The 18,183-nt window shown below is 35.0% G+C and overlaps 1 protein-coding gene across 1 annotated transcript; it reads right to left on the bottom strand.

Moving 5' to 3' along the window:
* Positions 1-9,530: 9,530 nt before the first annotated feature.
* On the bottom strand, positions 9,531-17,574 carry LOC117431137 (homeobox protein CDX-1-like). The gene is made up of 3 exons (XM_034051781.3): positions 17,029-17,574; positions 11,523-11,671; positions 9,531-10,771 (listed from the first exon to the last, which is right to left on the bottom strand). The coding sequence occupies exons 1-3, from the start codon at positions 17,450-17,452 to the stop codon at positions 10,574-10,576; spliced, it is 771 nt and encodes a 256-aa protein (XP_033907672.1). The 5' UTR covers positions 17,453-17,574; the 3' UTR covers positions 9,531-10,573.
* Between the last annotated feature and the right edge of the window lie 609 nt (positions 17,575-18,183).

An 18,183-nucleotide genomic window follows, 5' to 3' on the forward strand; every position in this document is an offset into this window, starting at 1 on the left:
TCCATCTACGGTTTTGGTGGTCTAAATAATTCTATAACTTTCATTTGCCTCAGTCTGCGGGTCCTTTTTTTGGCAGCTAAATCTCGTAGCCATTTTAGCAGCAGAAGCTGTGTGCGTAATACGCCGCACGAAATTCATCACGCGATTACAGGTGCGTGACTCTCTACTGCATCCATATTCATAGAATTGGATAGTTTAATAAATAAGCACATATGAAAGATTTTACTTGTAGGTTTTTATTTGATGTCCAGTGTAATGTAACTTCTCACCGCTTGTTTGACAGCTGAAATGATTTCTGATAGACTTGGGCAGGTGTCACGTCATTTAAATTAAATCATATCTGCTGTCTTTGAAGAAGTTAGTTATTGTTCGACAATCCAGGGGAAGGTGCCTGCTGTACCTCGCGGATAAGAGGACCTTGGTTTAGTTCTGATCTTTTATCTTTAATCTGATTTCAGTTCCCTGAAAATAAAGCAGATAGGAGCAAATTACTGGCATTAACAAAGAGGTGCCAATGTAATATAGTAACATGTTCTGCCAATCCTTACTATCCACTGTGTAAAAAGGCACCCCCACTGCACCACCTAGCTCTCCGCAGTACATTTTAAACATAGGTCATACCCCCAAACAAATTAAATAAAATCTAATAGCGGTATTACTTTTTATGTGTTTCTCCCACGTGCAATATGCCCTGTAATGTCCAATAAGATTGACCTGCTACAGAGAGCAGTGGTTCGTTTTTTGATGATAACTGTTGAATTTATGCAGAAATATGATGGTTTTCAGCTCCCCCTGCCTGAAAAAGAATGCAAGACCTTCAGAATGACTTGCAGAAAGCACACAATAACAGCATTCCTCTGGTAGTGTCACAAACACTATACGGGCACTTTTGATACAGTCAACGCCGTTTTTTCAAAACCCAAAGAATTAACAACCCCATTTGCAGAGCTGCTCAGAGCTCTAGGGTTTAGCACTGTATCATAAAATGAGTGCAAAGGGATTCCCAGTTTACAAGGTTAGTTAGCTTGGTACTATATATAAAGGGTTTAGTACTCAAGCCCAATAATAAATACTGTATAGAGTGTAATCTTTTTAATGTAATCATCTCCTTGCTTATCACCATGCTGTCCCTTTCAAATTTAATAAACCCAGAAGAATAGTTCTATTAAATGCTTGTACAGGCACTCAACCATATCTTCGATTTATAGACAATTACTTCAGCGACACCATTTAGAGTACTATTGCTTTACTGCGTCTGTGTTTATTTTAGAATAAATCTTGACAATATTGCGGTTATTAGTGAGAGTTAAGTATATTGTAATTGTGGAGGTTTATGGTAAAACTGCCCCATAAAGTCCTGACTGTTTATGCTGAGCAGAAATGTGATTGGTTTTATTGGAGGTGAGAAATGCATTTTACATGGTCTTGCACGTTCTTTGATCAAGTTGTGTGTTTTATTTTGCTTTTATTGTTATTGGTTCTAATTAATGGATGAATATTTTTATGGGAGCCCAGACTATCAGATTTAGTAACTGTCTCACCTGCTATGCTTTATCTATGCTTGTACAATGTAATACCACAATATACAAAAATGTTACCATAATTCTCTGAAATGTACCGTGCCTGTATGTATTGACTATGCTTCCTTCCCTAACTAAACATCCAGTCTTAAAATCAAAGCTAAGTTAAAGGAAAGGCATAATCTAGTTGACAAATATTTATTTGCTTAATATCAAAGGTTCCATCCGTAATACCTAACTGGACCAGGCTTTACCATGCTGTGCATTTGGTTAACCACAGTGCAGTTAACTCTCATACTGCTAGAAGTCCTTTTTTGTTGTTGTCATTTTTTATTATATTGAACTAGGCACATCTCAAGAGGGTCCATTAATGAGCATAGCAAACCATCTGTCTGATTACTATTTGCTAACATTTGCAATTTGGACATTTGTTTGTAGTGTGTATCACACAGGGTCAGCGAGCATAGCTGACCATCTGATTGGTCGAACTTTCCCAATACATTAAATATCAGACCTTTGTTACTTACTGATTCATTCATTTTAAATTATAGGATCTTTCAGACAATCAAAGCGCAGGTTTCGCCTTCTGTCTTCCAAGATACATTACGGAGAAACCTTATTAATTCCTCTTGGAATTCTATTCAACTGAAAAGTCCATTCAAAATGGTGACATCACAATTGGCCACCAACCTCAGTCATTTAACTGTATTCTCTTCAAAAACCTTTTTCCTCTATTCAACGAAAATGACAATGGACTAAATAAAGGATGGTATTGATTAAAAACAAATATAGATGGCTTTTTAAATGTGTATATAATAATAGAGTTATAGGACTACAAGTGTCTGTGCATGTGTAATATTGCCACTGTAAACAGACCTCAGCTTTCTGCCTCGGTCCATTCACTTCTACTCTTGCTTCGCCATCCTATAACCCTATATTACAATCTTGGGATATTAAAAATGAAATCCTATCTGCCATGGACATAAGGGTAGATTATCAAAGCCATTTACTTCAAGTTAACATTAGTTCATTTTTTCTCAGAAATGAAAAATAAATAAATGTATTTCAATTTACCAAATCAAACATTTATTTTAGTAGCTTTTAAGTGGTCTTTAGTTGATTCTTATTACTTTTTATTGGTCAAAGAAATTGTTGTTTTTTTCTTTGTGAAAAAAAATACTGTGCTAATGACGATTTGGAATAAATAGCTTTGAGAATATAGCTCATATTGTTTTAAGTCTTAAATGTTTTAAATATCATATATATCTTACAGCTATGAATCTCGCAGTGCATACTAGATGGTGACATTGCAGGCTGAAAGCAAGACGATTGTAACTAAAATCATAATTTCTATGGGCTATTAAATTGTATTGTCTTATTTTGGGAACTTTGTTGTTACTATGTTTGGGCTCTGGCAGTGACACACTGATCCATTCGCCCTATAAAATATTGGGCCTTCCTTTCACAAAACTGTAGTTCACACTCCCAGTTAAATTCAGTTCCTTGTCCTTTTTATCATAGCCACAAAACATTTCTCGGTTTTAACCTGGGGTTTACTGCTTCCTAAAGTTTTCAATCGCAGGGATTTTATTCCAGTTGGATGAATTGTGCATTTTAAAACCATCAACTAGTCCACAGAACATTTTTTTTGAAGTTGCCTTTTAGAAATGTTTACATCATCTACAATATGTGCACCATTGTTCCATATGAATCTTTGATATGCTTTTAACAATAATTGCTCCACAAAACATACTGGTGCTATAACACTAAAGAGTTCCTATGGAATTGCAGGTATATCACCTTGATCTAGGTCTCCATTGTTCTGTTACCATCATACCAGTACAGATAACCCAAAAAATGTTTTGTACCAATGTTTTTTGTTGTGTTTTTTACAGATTGTCAGCCATCACTTCATCACAAGGTATCTGATGTAAATATGTAATAAAACTAAAAGCCAAAGAAGTTTAGTTTTTAAGGCATATTCTACCAAAGAGTAAATTATAGTTATGGATAAACCATATGTTAACTAATTTGGGAGTCAGTTTGATAAAAGTACAACTTGTAATAATAGCAATTGTACAAGTTAATATCAGCATTATAACAAGATTGTGTACAAAAGCTCTTAAGTTAATGTTTGAGTTGTTTTATGTGTAGTTGTAAAACTTCTGCAGTGTATTTTTATAAAGAAATAAAGTTTCTCTGCTGCAAATATTAGTTCAGTAAATAGAGTGTGAGGGCTGGGTTTATAAACAGGATGTTCTGCTAATGAAGTTCTGGCATGCGTGGGTTTACCTGTAGACACAGTTCAACACTACACCTGCTACCCTTCGTGCACGCCCACCTCTGAGCGAATGACTTTTGCCCTTACTGTCTTCCCTGTGCAAATAGAAAAGACTGCAATTGCATTTGTGGGGATTTTTTTTCTTGCCGTTCCACTCAATGCAGATCACATAGCAACTGCTGCTCCAACACTGCCAGGAAATCATTTTATTACATTGTGTATCAAAGTACAAGTTCTTGCTGAGCTGGAAACAGGTTTGTAAAGAGTTGGGGGAAGGGACAGACCTCTTTTATAGATACATTTAAAAAAATCCTTCAGCATATTCACCGCTCGTTGAAGGTACAAATCTCAAATCAATTTGAAATTTGAATCACGGTGGGTGAAAAGGACAAGCAGGAAATGAACCTGGTTTTCAATTGAAAGGGGGTGAGGTCAAGTTATATTTATGAGCCAAGAATTGGCCTTTCAGGTTTTTCACCGCCAGAGGTTTTAATGCAGGTAGGTATATAAAAGATATACATGACAAATCTTGAGATGTTCTAATAAATTTGCACAGGACTGTAAGTTTAAAGTTAATTGTACTGGTACCACATTTTTATACCATCAAATATGGAACCAGTTTCGGACCTGGAAGATGACATATTCTGTTTGGTTCTGTCTATAAAGAACAAGCAATTATATCCAAATTAGGGGGAATTAACAAAATGTTTTTGTTTTGTTTTTTGTTTTTTTACCGTTTGTGGTAAACAGTCCAGTTTTTGAGTTGGTGGTCATTTTATTTTTTTAACCAGACAGCTGACAGATGAAACACCTTTGTTGACATCAATGTGTTTTTCTTCAGCACGAACATATTCTCAATCCTAGCTTAATCCCTTTGCCGGTTTTGTTCTTGAATCATGCTTTCAACAACAATAAAATGCCTGGAATGCACAGAGACCAATATCTTTCGACTGTATTTTATAACTAGTTTTTCATGCATGGAACAGTAATATAGTATTAGAGTATTTGTTCTAGGACTTTATTGCACTCAGTATTATTACAGTGCATATATAATGTCTGACAGATCCAGTTTTGTCTTTCCAGTTTTGATATGCAAATGCAAGTGTCCACTCATTTTGTTTATACTGCTATGACTGAGGAACTCCGATTTTCTGAAGTAAAGGTCATTTTTAATAGTTTTACATTTTACATTAATCCAGTTGTGCTGGCATACATTTTTCATATTTAAGTTAAACAACCTGGGAATCTAACAGTTTATGATTATTTACTCTGATATTTTATTTTTAAATGGTGCTCTCCTATAAATCCATAATACCCACCCAGGTAATTTACTGCTATGCTGCTGATAATTAGAAGAGCAAACAGGAGCTCATATCACTTAATGACATTAACGACAATAACTGCCAAGCGAGTATCAATGGTTACATATTGGGTTAAATTCAAATCTAAAAATCCATGTACAGGTGTCTTCTCACATCATGCCATCATACAGTATTTTGAAAAGTCTGTATATTTTGCTGGAATTACAAGTGTTGTCTGGTTTGAGAGGTAGTGAAAGATTAAGGACCCTGAAATGGGTTTTTTATGGTGAGTAAGAAATGGTCTGGTTTCTTTACATATTTGCATATCTTGGGGTTGGAGTAACAATCAATTCTTGAAATATTAACACTACGTGTTTTGTTTTGATCATAACTGATAAATTGCTGATGATAATAGTGTAAAGTTTAAATAAAGATTCCTCTGTGCTTGGGGGCTTTTTTCCCTCTCTTGAAAGATTTCCACAGCTCAACCACAGATACAGTTCATGTTTTTCTTCTCATTCCATTGCTGTTTTCTCTCCAGGCCGTACCCCAATCCCGCCATAATTCAGAAGTCAATTACTGAGTCTGTAACGAGGCATAGCTGGTATAGTTACACTGTATAGTTAACAGTGTGGCTGTTTAGAAATAAAATCTTATGAGTTAAACTAAAAAGCCAGTGAACAAAAAGGACAAAAAAGGATGCATGAGAGAGAAAGAACTAACTGGACTCAAAGGGCGTTAAAACATATATCATTTGTTTACTTTATTACGCCATTATGATTCACCTAAACATAACCTGTTCCACTTTTAAAATGCAGCAAGTGTACAATTTCTACCTAGTTTCCACATGTATCCGTGCTCAAGATGAATGTGTAACAGAAAGGTCATTTCTGTATACTATCTGCTTGCCGATAGCTGTGGTGCGCTATGTGCTTAGGAAGCTAGATATAAAATATAAGCTGTTTGTGAAGTTCTCACCTTGCCCTTTGGACACCGCACCCTCATTTTCAAACTAGGGTAGCAGATTTATACACGCAATCTAGGTCCTCCATGAAGAATTTCAATTTCACAGAGTTTCAATATTGATAACGCAGAGCTTGTCTGCTACAGTGCCTTCTCCTGAACGCTTTTATTTCCTTCCAATTTTATACAATATGTATTTATACCTGTTCCATCACACCATGGACTCAGCGACAGCATGAACTCATTGTGATGTGTGTGTACCCAAACTGAACTGTATAATTTTATCATTTGGAATCCCAATGAAAGTGCGTAACATTTTATAAGAATGTTATAATATACATTATCGCAAGATTTGTGTATAAAACCACCTATAAAAGGAAACCCTAAAGTGTTACCATGATTTACCTGTTTGAAGCATTAAAGGGTAACACTTTAATGATCTGTTCTCAATAAAATATCTATACATGTGTTTGAACAGATTTTGATAACACTTTACATTGTGTCTCTAATAACTGTGCATTTACCAAGTAGTTACATAAAATACATGTGTACTTACACATAATTACAATGTTATTATGCATAGCTACAATGTACTTACCATGTAAGTCTTTTTGCATGATATATGTAAGTACACAATTGTATCAGAAAAGGGTTAGGGCTGAGATTAGAGTTAGGGTTAGGAGGGTTAGGGTGAGGGTTAGGGTTAGGGTTAGGGTTAGAGATAGGGTTAGGGTTAAGTTTCAGGTTATGTCGTTCAAAAAGACTTATGCATCAAGTGCATTGTAAATATGCATAATAACATTGTAATTATGCATGTGTTAGGGCTGTCTCTTGATTAAAATGTTTGATCAGTTAATCTATGTGCATTAGTTGATTAATCGGTAGATTAATCCGTGCACATTTTTAATAAAGGTAATGATCTTATAGCAGCTGTCCTGCATAGTAAGGCTTCTAAATCAATAGAATCTAAAAAAAAAAAATAAGCCCAATGGGATTTTATTTTTTAATTTTTTTTTTATTATTGTAAATGTAACAAGTTTTCACAGAACAACTGTTCATTCGGGCCACTGTCAGTCACATACCTGAAAACACAAGACAGCTGAGCTGCGTTTCCCATTACAGCTACATACCTGGCTTCCTGTACGTCTTCTTTTTACTGCATCAAGCAAAACCTGAAGAGATGAAGTCATTCTGAATCTTGTTAGAGGTAGCCGAGAATACTGTGGCTATTGACAAGTGATTGCTTAACATGCTGTCATAGAAAGTATCAGAGAAAGTAATTCCACATAATGACCTCTATTTGAGGAATTGGTGCCCTCTGAAAGCCAGTTCTTGCTTGCTCATTGTGATGTAATTACAGTTTTGGAAGTGGCGAGTATATCCCTTCCCTTCATGTGTCGGTTCGGGTACTTGTGGTATATACCTCCCTTTTTTAGCAATCCCCAAGAGAAAATATGTTAATGAAAAGAGTCGCAATTTATTAATTTAAATATTTGTTGCTTCCTTAGCAAGATCTCTATTGCGAGAGTTGTGTGACATTGTACAAATAAATAGCAGATAAATATATATGAGCCAGCTGCTCAGACAGTATTAAAATAGGTCAAATGAAGATGTAATGCATTGCGCAGATGACATTTATATTTAACAAAAACAATGTGATCTTATTTATATATATAAAAAAACAATGTTATCTTATATATATATCTATATATATATATATATATATATATATATATATATATATATATATATATATATATATATATAAATAAATGAAAGGCAGTTTAATCCTATCAGATTCTAAAGTGGGGCCCCCACCTTCATCCTTCAAGCTTTTCATAATCATACAGTAGCCCCTCGCTATATGTTTGTCTGACATTAGGAGGTTTCAGTTTTAAAAAAATATAATAAAATCACACAGACATTTACAGTGCTCAATGTATTTTAAATATATAAATAATTGCGCGGAAACAACACAAATGTGATTTCATTACATTATGAACAAAAATGTAAATCTGTACAGTACACCTATACAGTATACAGCACAGTAGTAAAATCAAATGAACCTTCTTTTTACTAGGCTACCGGTATGGTAATACAAAATACATCATGCTGCTGCACTGTACACAGTGGTGTACAATGCAAATAAAATATTATTTTAAATTGAGACTAAACAATTTGAGCTTTTTATTACTATTATTATTATTATTATTATTATTATTATTATTATTATTATTATTATTATTATTAACAACTTGGCAGCCTAGACAATTAACACAAAATAGATAATGATCCCACACTGACATGAAACTAACAGGCAGACAGTCAATTCTCGTTGATACTAATTTCAAAGGACCAGCAACAAATTTTGCATAATACCACTATTTCGTAGTAATCATTAGTAGACTATAATCCAAATGTACGTAACTTTTTATTTAAGTTAGTCAGGGGTGCAGTGCTAAATTGTTCACAATTACAAACCACCTTCACATAAATAGAATAGGTGTATTTCCTATTCCTATACAGATGCTCAGAATGAGCGGGAGGAGTTAGCGGCACATGTGTGCAGTCTATTGCTCCCAACATGTTGGGGAAACCAGAAATGGCATTGAAATTTGTTTTCAAGGCTTGTAAGTACACCCTGCTTTTAGAGAAAAATAGGTATCTGGCTGTTCGTCTCAAAAATGCATTGAGCACAACTGACAACGCACGACAAAACGCAGACTGGGAATTGCCAGCAACAATTGCGATGGTTTAAAACATGATTTCAAAAGTTCTTAAATTGAGGCAATTGTGTCGCAATTACCTACATCTTTCGTACATCTCATTATAATATTTGAGAACCCTTATTTGCACTATCTCCGCCCCATTTTTGCAAATTTATGCAGGGACGCCCATAATTACATATTCATCTATGCTTGAACCTCAAACAGAAACTTCTGCCACAAAGCATTCCCTAAATAGCATTGTGCTTGTTTAGTACATTTCACCCAAGACTTATGAGTCGTTTGCAACTGGTTTGCGACTATAGCGACAGGCACAACACTTTAGTACACCTACCCCCAAATCGACTACGATGCCTGAGTTCTCACTTTTTTTTTTGTAGTCATTCAAAATATTACTTCAATGTTCTCAATATAATTCTCAATAACCCTCTATAACAGCAGTGTGGAGTAGTGGTTAGGGCTTTGGACTCTTGACCGGAGGGTTGTGGGTTCAATCCCATGTGGAGAACACTACTGCTGTACCCTTAAGTAAGGTACTTTACCTTACTGTATAAATGGGTAATTGTATGTAAAAATAATGTGATATCTTGTAACAATTATAAGTCGCCCTGGATAAGGGTGTCTGCTAAGAAATAAATAATAACAATATAATAAGCAATATAACCTAGCATATTTATGTCCCACCTCTGCTAACTAATGAGAATACCTTTGACTGTTTATGTCCCGCCTCTGCTCACTTATGATTGGACTGCCACGGAGAAAATGCAGATCTTTAATTGGTTGATTTTATTTCATATAAAAAAGTTAAATTCTGCACGATTAAATTGTAAAAAAAAAAAAAAATTATTTAGTTGATTAAATACACATGTATTTACTAACTACTATGTAAATACATAGCAATTAGAGACACTTAATGTAAAGTGTTACCAGGATTTCTAAACAATATTAGACTGTTATTAATTACAGTGTAAAGAAAACATGTAACTAATGCATTTATAAAGAAACTTTATCATCTCTTCCATGTCATGCAACTGTATAGTGGTAATGTTCTGTTTAAATGCTCATTTAATAAACTATTAATCCTTGTTATTAATCAACAGTTCAAACATTAAATAACATATTTACAGACTATAAATAGACCCTATAAATGGACTAAAGTAAGTTACTGTAATTATAATACTATAAGTCCATAGTTTTTTCTTAACACAATGCAGTGAATGCTGTTATCTACTGTTTATTGAACAGATGTTTCACTGTAGATTGTACACCACTTAAACTTATTTACACTAAGTGATGATAACATTAAATTAAATAATTATTTTTGTTGAGAATGCAGCACAAACAAGATATTGAGGATAAAGTCCTTGCGCTTTATTTAAAAAATCTTTCCATGATACCCCCGCCTCTAAACCCCCTTTTCACAAGTAATAACATTAGTATGCAACATAACATAAAGCTTTTAATACAAATTATTTAAACATAGAACAAAACAAAACAAAAAAAATAACAACGAGTATCTAATCAAATGCAGTGTCCGATTCTTTCCTAGGATGCCAGTATAAAAACGGTATGACATTTAAAAGCGAAGCAATGGGATCATCAATGTGGTAAAAGCAGGCTGCCTTGGCGAGTTCTATAGTAATATATATAATTTGTGTACGGAAGCGCAGCAAGCAGTAGCAGTAAGATTTCTTTTGTTAACTCATATGACAGTCGCTAGGGTGGTTTCTTGTGAATGGTGTCATTGCGCTGTGGATATCGGTTTCTGGTTCATGCTTGCTGTTAGGACAAGAATTCTTCTTTGATAGTCATTGGTATGGAGGGGGAGACAAGACCACTGCTGCTGCTGCTGACCATGCCCACTGTCCCTGTGGATCCCACTCCGGGCGGGGTGGGGGTGGCCTGTTGCCCTGACTGCTGCATCTTCTTCTTAGTCACTTTCCTTTCCTTTGCTCGTCTGTTTTGGAACCAAATTTTTACCTGTAAAGAAGTCCATAAAAGTATTTATTGAAAGCATTGAACAACATGACAGCAATCTTATTTTGTTGTAGATTTTTACTCAAAAACCATCTAACACACAAAGGGTTCTGATTTCTTAAGGCATTTTTTTAAAAAAACATAAAACTATTGATCTTACAAAACAGGTAACAAACCAGACTTAACGTGATTAAAGTCTAAAGTGCCTGCACTCACTTTTCAATTTCACATTTCATTGGTTGCTGTATTAAAATCCAACACGGTTTATTTCAATTGAATGCCATCCAGTGACTTCAAAGACCTTTAGTAATACGTAAATAAACTAAGTTAAGATAGAATACGTTTCTGTTTGTCTAAGACATCTTGTTGAGACGTTTGTTAACCTTATCCTGAGTGAGGCAGTACAAGGGTTAATCTGTTTACACCAAACACACAAGCTCTTTTGTTTTATCATTATTTTTGCTACTTGGAATTACATTTACAACATGCTTGCTGGCACCTCCGCTCTCCCGCAATATGTAGAGTGGGAGGAGCCAGCAGAGCTGAAATGCCGCATTGTCACATGATTTGAATGAGGAAGTCTATTCAGTGCCTGCACAAGGTTTAAAGTTCCAACCTGTTTGAAGATCTTAATATCCTTACTAAAATCCTTCCACTGTATTTTTATTTAATTAAAGATCAGCAGTGATTGGATTATTAAAATAGACCCCCATGTCTTGATTTACAACAGGAAAAGAAACACACATTGACTGACCTGTCGTTCAGAGAGCCCAAGTGTAGCAGCCAGCTCTGCCTTCCTCCTGATGGTGATGTATCGGCTGAAGTGGAATTCCTTCTCTAGCTCCAGTCGCTGGTGATCTGTGTAAACCACTCTGTATTTATCTTTCGTTCTGGTTTTTCCTCCTAAAACAAATTAGAATTCATAATTATATTCCTTTAGCTTGAAACGCCACAAGGAATTTGTCTGCTGACTGTGTAGTGCCAACTACAAACTCTACATTTATAACGGAATTGCTACTGAAAAATACATTTGGACACATAAATGCAAAAGTTTTTGTGATTCGGCGAGAAGAATCTTTATAATCATACTGGCATGATCAGTGTATGTAACAAATTGTTTTTTGAAGATGGCAGTATTTTCAAGTTTATCCAACCACAAGCACTAAAAACAATGATTCATTCTATCAAAGAATGTGTTTCATAATTAATGCTGCAAAGTGCGGTATTGTGTGACCCCTTATCAAGACTACATATTTAACCAAGAAACTTGCTGCACATCAACAGGCTGCTGGAATAATTAAGTCAGAGCGGTATTGTCTACAACCCCAGCAGTGTGGAGTAGCGGTCAGGGCTCTGGACTCTTGACCGGAGGGTCGTGGGTTCAATCCCAGGTGGGGACACTGCTGTTGTACCCTTGAGCAAGGTACTTTACCTAGATTGCTCCAGTAAAAACCGAACTGTATAAATGGGGAATTGTATGTAAAAATAATGTGATATCTTGTAACAATTGTAAGTCGCCCTGGATAAGGGCGTCTGCTAAGAAATAAATAATAATAATAATAATAATTGTCTGAACCAGCTTGGTCTTGATAAAGATACTGTATTTATTTAAGCAAAACCAGTATTTAAAGAGATAAGAATGGCATTCTTCTTAAGAAGGGTCTGTATGACGAATATAGTGAAACTATTTTTTTAAAGTGTATCCCTCTACAACCCCACACAAGTATTGCCAGTTAAAATGGTTTGATTACTTTCAGAAAAAAAAAATGGGGGAAATATATTGCAACAAAATGTAAGCCTGTATAAAATATCTGTCCTAATTTCTATGACAACTAACAAGGAGTATCCAGTGGTAAATTAAAAAAAGAGGACTATGGTTCAAGCAAATATTTGTTTAGGGGATGTATTTTATGTATTACTCAGCTAAGGTGTATTTAAATAGTACAGTTTGAATGTGTTCTATTCTGGGGTCTAAGAAGCTGATTATAAATAAAGCTGATAGAACCCCAATAACTATCTGTAATGCTAGAAGAAACCCCAGATAAATTAGTTGGTGGTTACCACTAATGGGAAGTTCATGAGAAAGAATGAGTTGTTGTGTCAACACAATAAAGAGGTGCAGTTCCAGTATGATGAAACTGTCTCTCTGTAGTTAATGTGTAACACAGACCGTCACATAACCTGTCTCGGACATGGCGATATCCGCCTCATCCATAACTTCATTACAATTGTACTGCCATCACTGTCTGAATCTAAAAGTTTTAGGTTTAGAAATGTTACTCATCTGAATATATTCAGTTGATACTGGAAAAGTACCTAATTGTTTTGACAGGTTTTCTCAACTCTTGAATGTAATCATAGGAACTGAACCACCTGAATATAAAACATAGCTGTATCTAATTCTCCCCAGCCTTTCATCTGGGTTCACAGATTTAAACTATATTTGGACATAGTTAAAAATGACAGTTAAAAGTAAACAAAATTAGTGTGATAATATTACACATCAACAATGCTGGGTTTATTTGAGCATGTTATAGATACTTTCACCAGTGCACTAAAGACAAGCAAGCATTACATTGAATTCCACAGGGATCCAAACAAGTGCTGCCTCAAATCAGCCATTCCAATTGAATAGGCTTTTTTTTTTTTACTTAAACTCCTGAAAGGGTTAAATAATATAGTGCATGTATTACATAAATAACCCATACATCCTGTGAACCTTGGTTTATTTGTCCTCATAATAGGTAATGCTTTATACAGACTAAGGTTGCAGTGCCCAGAAATAGAAATATATTTACATAAGGAGTACACTATAGAAATGATGAAGGGCAAAATGAACGGTGTAGATGCAAAGATTCAAGAAGGCTAAATTATTATAGTGTGGTAATAAATAACAATAGTAATAATCCTGGCAACATAAAAGTAGGGTAATAACAAACAAAGTTTTAAATCAGTTATTAAGTAATTATGTTATGCATTGTTACACATGTTTTTATTTTGTTATTGGTTATTATACCACAAAACTGTCATAGTATCAGCTGTGGCATTATTCTGCAAATAAATTGTAATTCGTGGCTATACCCAAGTAATAAAATGCTAAATATGACTTAGACCTTTTCCACTTTCTATAAATATTTATGAGTTCTTTTGGTCTTGATTTTCAAACTGCTTTCTAAACTTTGTGTAGGGTAAGGTTGTTGTTTATTGTTGGTTTATTATTATTATTATTATTATTATTATTATTATTATTATTATTATTATTATTATTATTATTATTATTATTAAATGTAAATGTTGTCATTTTGTTTCAAATGCTTTTACTGAATTCATAGGATATAGTAATACCATTAACTTCATACTGCTGAACGTTAATGAATCTGATTTCAAAAACGTGATTATTTACTTACAAAATGTACGAAATGAAAATGTAAGCCATTTTTAGAAGGCATCCACCAGCGCAGAAATTGTCTTTATTTATTTATTTAAATCTAAAGTGAAATAGAATTATTTCACGTAATCAACTGTTGAAAAGTTGTTAATTATATTGTGGTAAATATCTGTAAACTTACGGAATACATTACTGAAAGTTTACCAGTAAAACACAGGCTGGTATTCTGTATAGGCCTATTCAATATTTTTTTGGACTCCAAAGATCTACTGTCTCTAACCCACAAGTTTATCTGCATTCAATTCCGCTTGCAACTCGGTTAGTGTGCAGTTGTTACTTGTTAGCTACTATCCGTGATAAAAAAAGCAAACTCTTCTGTTGAAGATACGGGAACAACTGGACGGGTTCATTGGTTATCTGGGAGTGGGTATAGCAGCAATACAGGGGGTTTTCTTGCGCTTCAATCAACACTTTGGAAAAGAAGCCGAGGTATTTTTTGTATTCATTGGCACGCGCCACTCATTTCCATCGCTCCTCTGACAGTGTTAATGTCGCTTTCATATTCGTTTATGCAAACACGTCTCGGCGTCCGATACGTGCTTCCGAAAAAGAAAATGTAGAGAACAAAATATGAGTATTTAAAAGTAACCGCAATCACGTGATGTTGAATAAAACGAATTTAAGTAAATTGTGAATGTCGTTTTCGTTTTAAAACCATATATGTTATATATTATCACAACAGAGTACATTTTGACTTTAGTCTTTACCCCGTATTTCTGAATCCCTGGGTTCGTTATACCCCAAACCAGACTCGGTCTTAATGAGAGGAGCTGAGAGTTGCTAGTGCTGGTAATTTGGAAAATGCTAAAGCACTGCATTTTGGGGGAAGGCATGTGACATCAAAGATCTAGTCATTTTAAGTGTTCCCCTCCTTACTACATGACCAAAACAATAGATCGGGACAATGCAAACAATTAACTCCGCTTGAGGTCCCGGGCTACCCGAGAACTACAAATGCGCCTGATTTACACGACAAAGCCTTCAAACTTGTAGATTTGGGTTGATCCCGGGGTCCACTTCCACTTTTTTTGAATACCTCTTTTTTCTCGTTTACGTCTTCTTTGAACTTTTAAAAACCGATGTTCATTTGTGTTTCCATGGGGAGATGCTTCCACCTTCTTTTGTAATGCATCCTGCTGTAACATATCCCGTCGTCATGCAGTCAGACCGACGCTAGAGTCAAATAATAATAATAATAATAATAATAATAATAATAATAATAATAATAATAATAATAATAATAATAATAATCGTAGGTAGTAACCATTAATAAAATCCATATAACGGTTCTACAAAACTCATTGACATAAATAGCCCGGTAATTGTTAGAAGCAGTATATGAAATGGGTATTTCGGCTATAAACTGATTTCACCTTGTAAATCCATTACAGAGATTATCCCCATAAAACTGATGAGTTGGTGCAGTTAATGTCATGGTTTATTTGGGATTGAAGGTGTATAGATTCACAGCTCTGGGTTGTTAAACAAGACTTCTAATGATTTAACTGCAAGTCTATAACTAAATAGACAAGATATTGAGGCCATGTAAAAAACAGACAACTCGCTCGATAAAATACCAAGTCGGATTGCATGTGAAATGCTGTGTTTGTAGCTGTGTGGAAATAAAAGTATTTACATCAGCCCTTATAAATTAAATCAACTTCCATTTAAATTAGTATTGGGACTAAAGAGGGTCGTTTAAAAAAACGCTATTAGATTGACATGATCTCTCTTATTTATTTATTTATTTATTTATTTATTTATTTATTAAGCAATACAATTGAAATTCCTCCCTCCATATTTACTACAATAATTTGAAATGTACGCCTGTTTATTTATTTCATTTTATTTCGTCATAAATCTGTTTTAACATGTGGATTCTTGGTGTGAGATGGTAACTGTCAGATAACTTTTACATCCTTATAACCAGGTCAGACTGAATCACAAATAACGATGGCAATGCAGCACTTTACAAGTCCTGTTTGAAAAGACAGTCTTCAGAAAATTAAATAAGCTCATTACTTTGTACTAGAAAGCATCAGTGTGATCCCAAATACTTGCACAATTCTGTTATATTTCACATCGAAATCAATCCTTAAAACAGCACATTTCTAATAGATATTTACAGGGGGAAATAAAGTTTGTTTTATTGAACCGGTTTCTTGAAACCCCTACTGTAATTTAACATATATAAAAAACAAAGGTTTCTAAATTAGAACCACTAGAACCTATTGCCATAGTTATTTGGAACCCTTAAGTTACCAAATGTGGAACATGCAAATATCAAAGCTTTATGTTGTACGGTACTTGGAACCAATTTGATGTCATGTAAAACACATTGTACAGAACGCTCTGTTGTTCGGTATAAGAATCATCGAGGCCAGAAGAACCATAGGAACCATCTTGTCTATGAGTTAACAACACATAATAATAATATTAATGAGGGAACCTTACCACAAGATGTATTGCGACAAACAGTAGTTGGTCTGTAAATGTTTCAAAGCAATGTTTGGTGGTTAAATTAAGAACATGAACACTTTTTAAAGATACCAACATATGTCATAACTATTTTATGATGGTAACATGGATCTGTTTGCTTCAGCCAGTGAAACTTTAGAGAACATTTAAATTAATTCTACTAAGTAATATCTCCTATATGCACTCATGTTATGCTCCAAAATCAAAACTATCTCGTTTTGAACACAAAAAAATGTCATATTTAACTAGGTTGCTGGAATAATTGACACTTGTTTATTTATTTATTTAAGCCTATTTATTAATTTGTTTATATATTTAAACAAATCACACTCACCTGCAGATACTGGCGGAGCATTGCGCCTCATCCATTCGTACGGGTTCCTCCTTTGTGCATTCGGGGAGAGCGGAGCCACTGAAGAGTTGATAGCAGGGGGAAGGAGCCCAGGGCCCGGGGGCTGCACTGAGTTAAAGTCAGAGGGGCTAAAGCTAATCTGCCCCGGGTTAGAGCTGGAGGTTGCTGCCCCTGGTCCATAAGAGTGCCAGTCTTCCCTGGCAGGTGCATAAGCTGGATTCCATGTGCCACCTGGCTGGTTGTGGTGAGGGTCACCGTTTATTCCTGGTACATGGTGATAACCGGCAAAATCCGAATACTGAGGCGGCGCAGGAACAAAATTCTGGTGATTCAAATTCAAGCCTGGGTGTCTTACAGTGTTCGAGTACATGCTGGTGTCCTTATCCAAAAGATAGCTCACGTACATCTTTGCAAAGGTGTCCTTTTGCGCATAATGTGTGTCAAACGAATTCCTCTCTCCCAAGCTGTCCCTGGCTTTTCTTTAACCAAACCTACTCTCCTTCCTGATTACCTACCTGTTCACTTTAACTTCTTGTTTGCCAGACTTGCTGCCAGTTTAAAAGACACCACCGTGACGTCACTCGTTTATAACCCCACATCTATCTCTCTCCCGCGTCAGAATCATTTGCATTGAAAGAGAGACACCCACTTCAAAGAGTACCACGTACCGGCATCAAAGCAGAGTCTAATGTTTGAATACAAATGTTACAAATGAAGGTGATACCTAAGTCAAAGTTTATGCTGATGTTGTGGATGCTGAAGCGGTCAGGGGTATGTCTAAGACATTGCTCATGGGAAAAGCAGAAGAAGTTTTCGATCTGGGTGACTCCAATTTAAATACATGCGTATTAAAACAACAGTTAAAGCAATAGTCATACACAGTATACACGTTTTAAAAGCATTATGACAATACACGCATGCTTGTTTCCTTTGTTTTCAAACGGGAACAGTTACTGAACACTGGGTTATTTAGATATGTATTTATAGTCCTATAACGGTCATAATTACGCACCATAAATATCCTATGCAATTTAGTTGTCTGAGGGTTGTTTTTTGTATTATTTTCAAATGTTTTATTTAGTTATAATAATAACATAAAATTCAAATATAAGTTGTGCTCACAAGTAGTGTTATTTG

This window comes from Acipenser ruthenus, chromosome 22 (genome assembly GCF_902713425.1).
Source record: "Acipenser ruthenus chromosome 22, fAciRut3.2 maternal haplotype, whole genome shotgun sequence".
NCBI lineage: Eukaryota > Metazoa > Chordata > Actinopteri > Acipenseriformes > Acipenseridae > Acipenser > Acipenser ruthenus.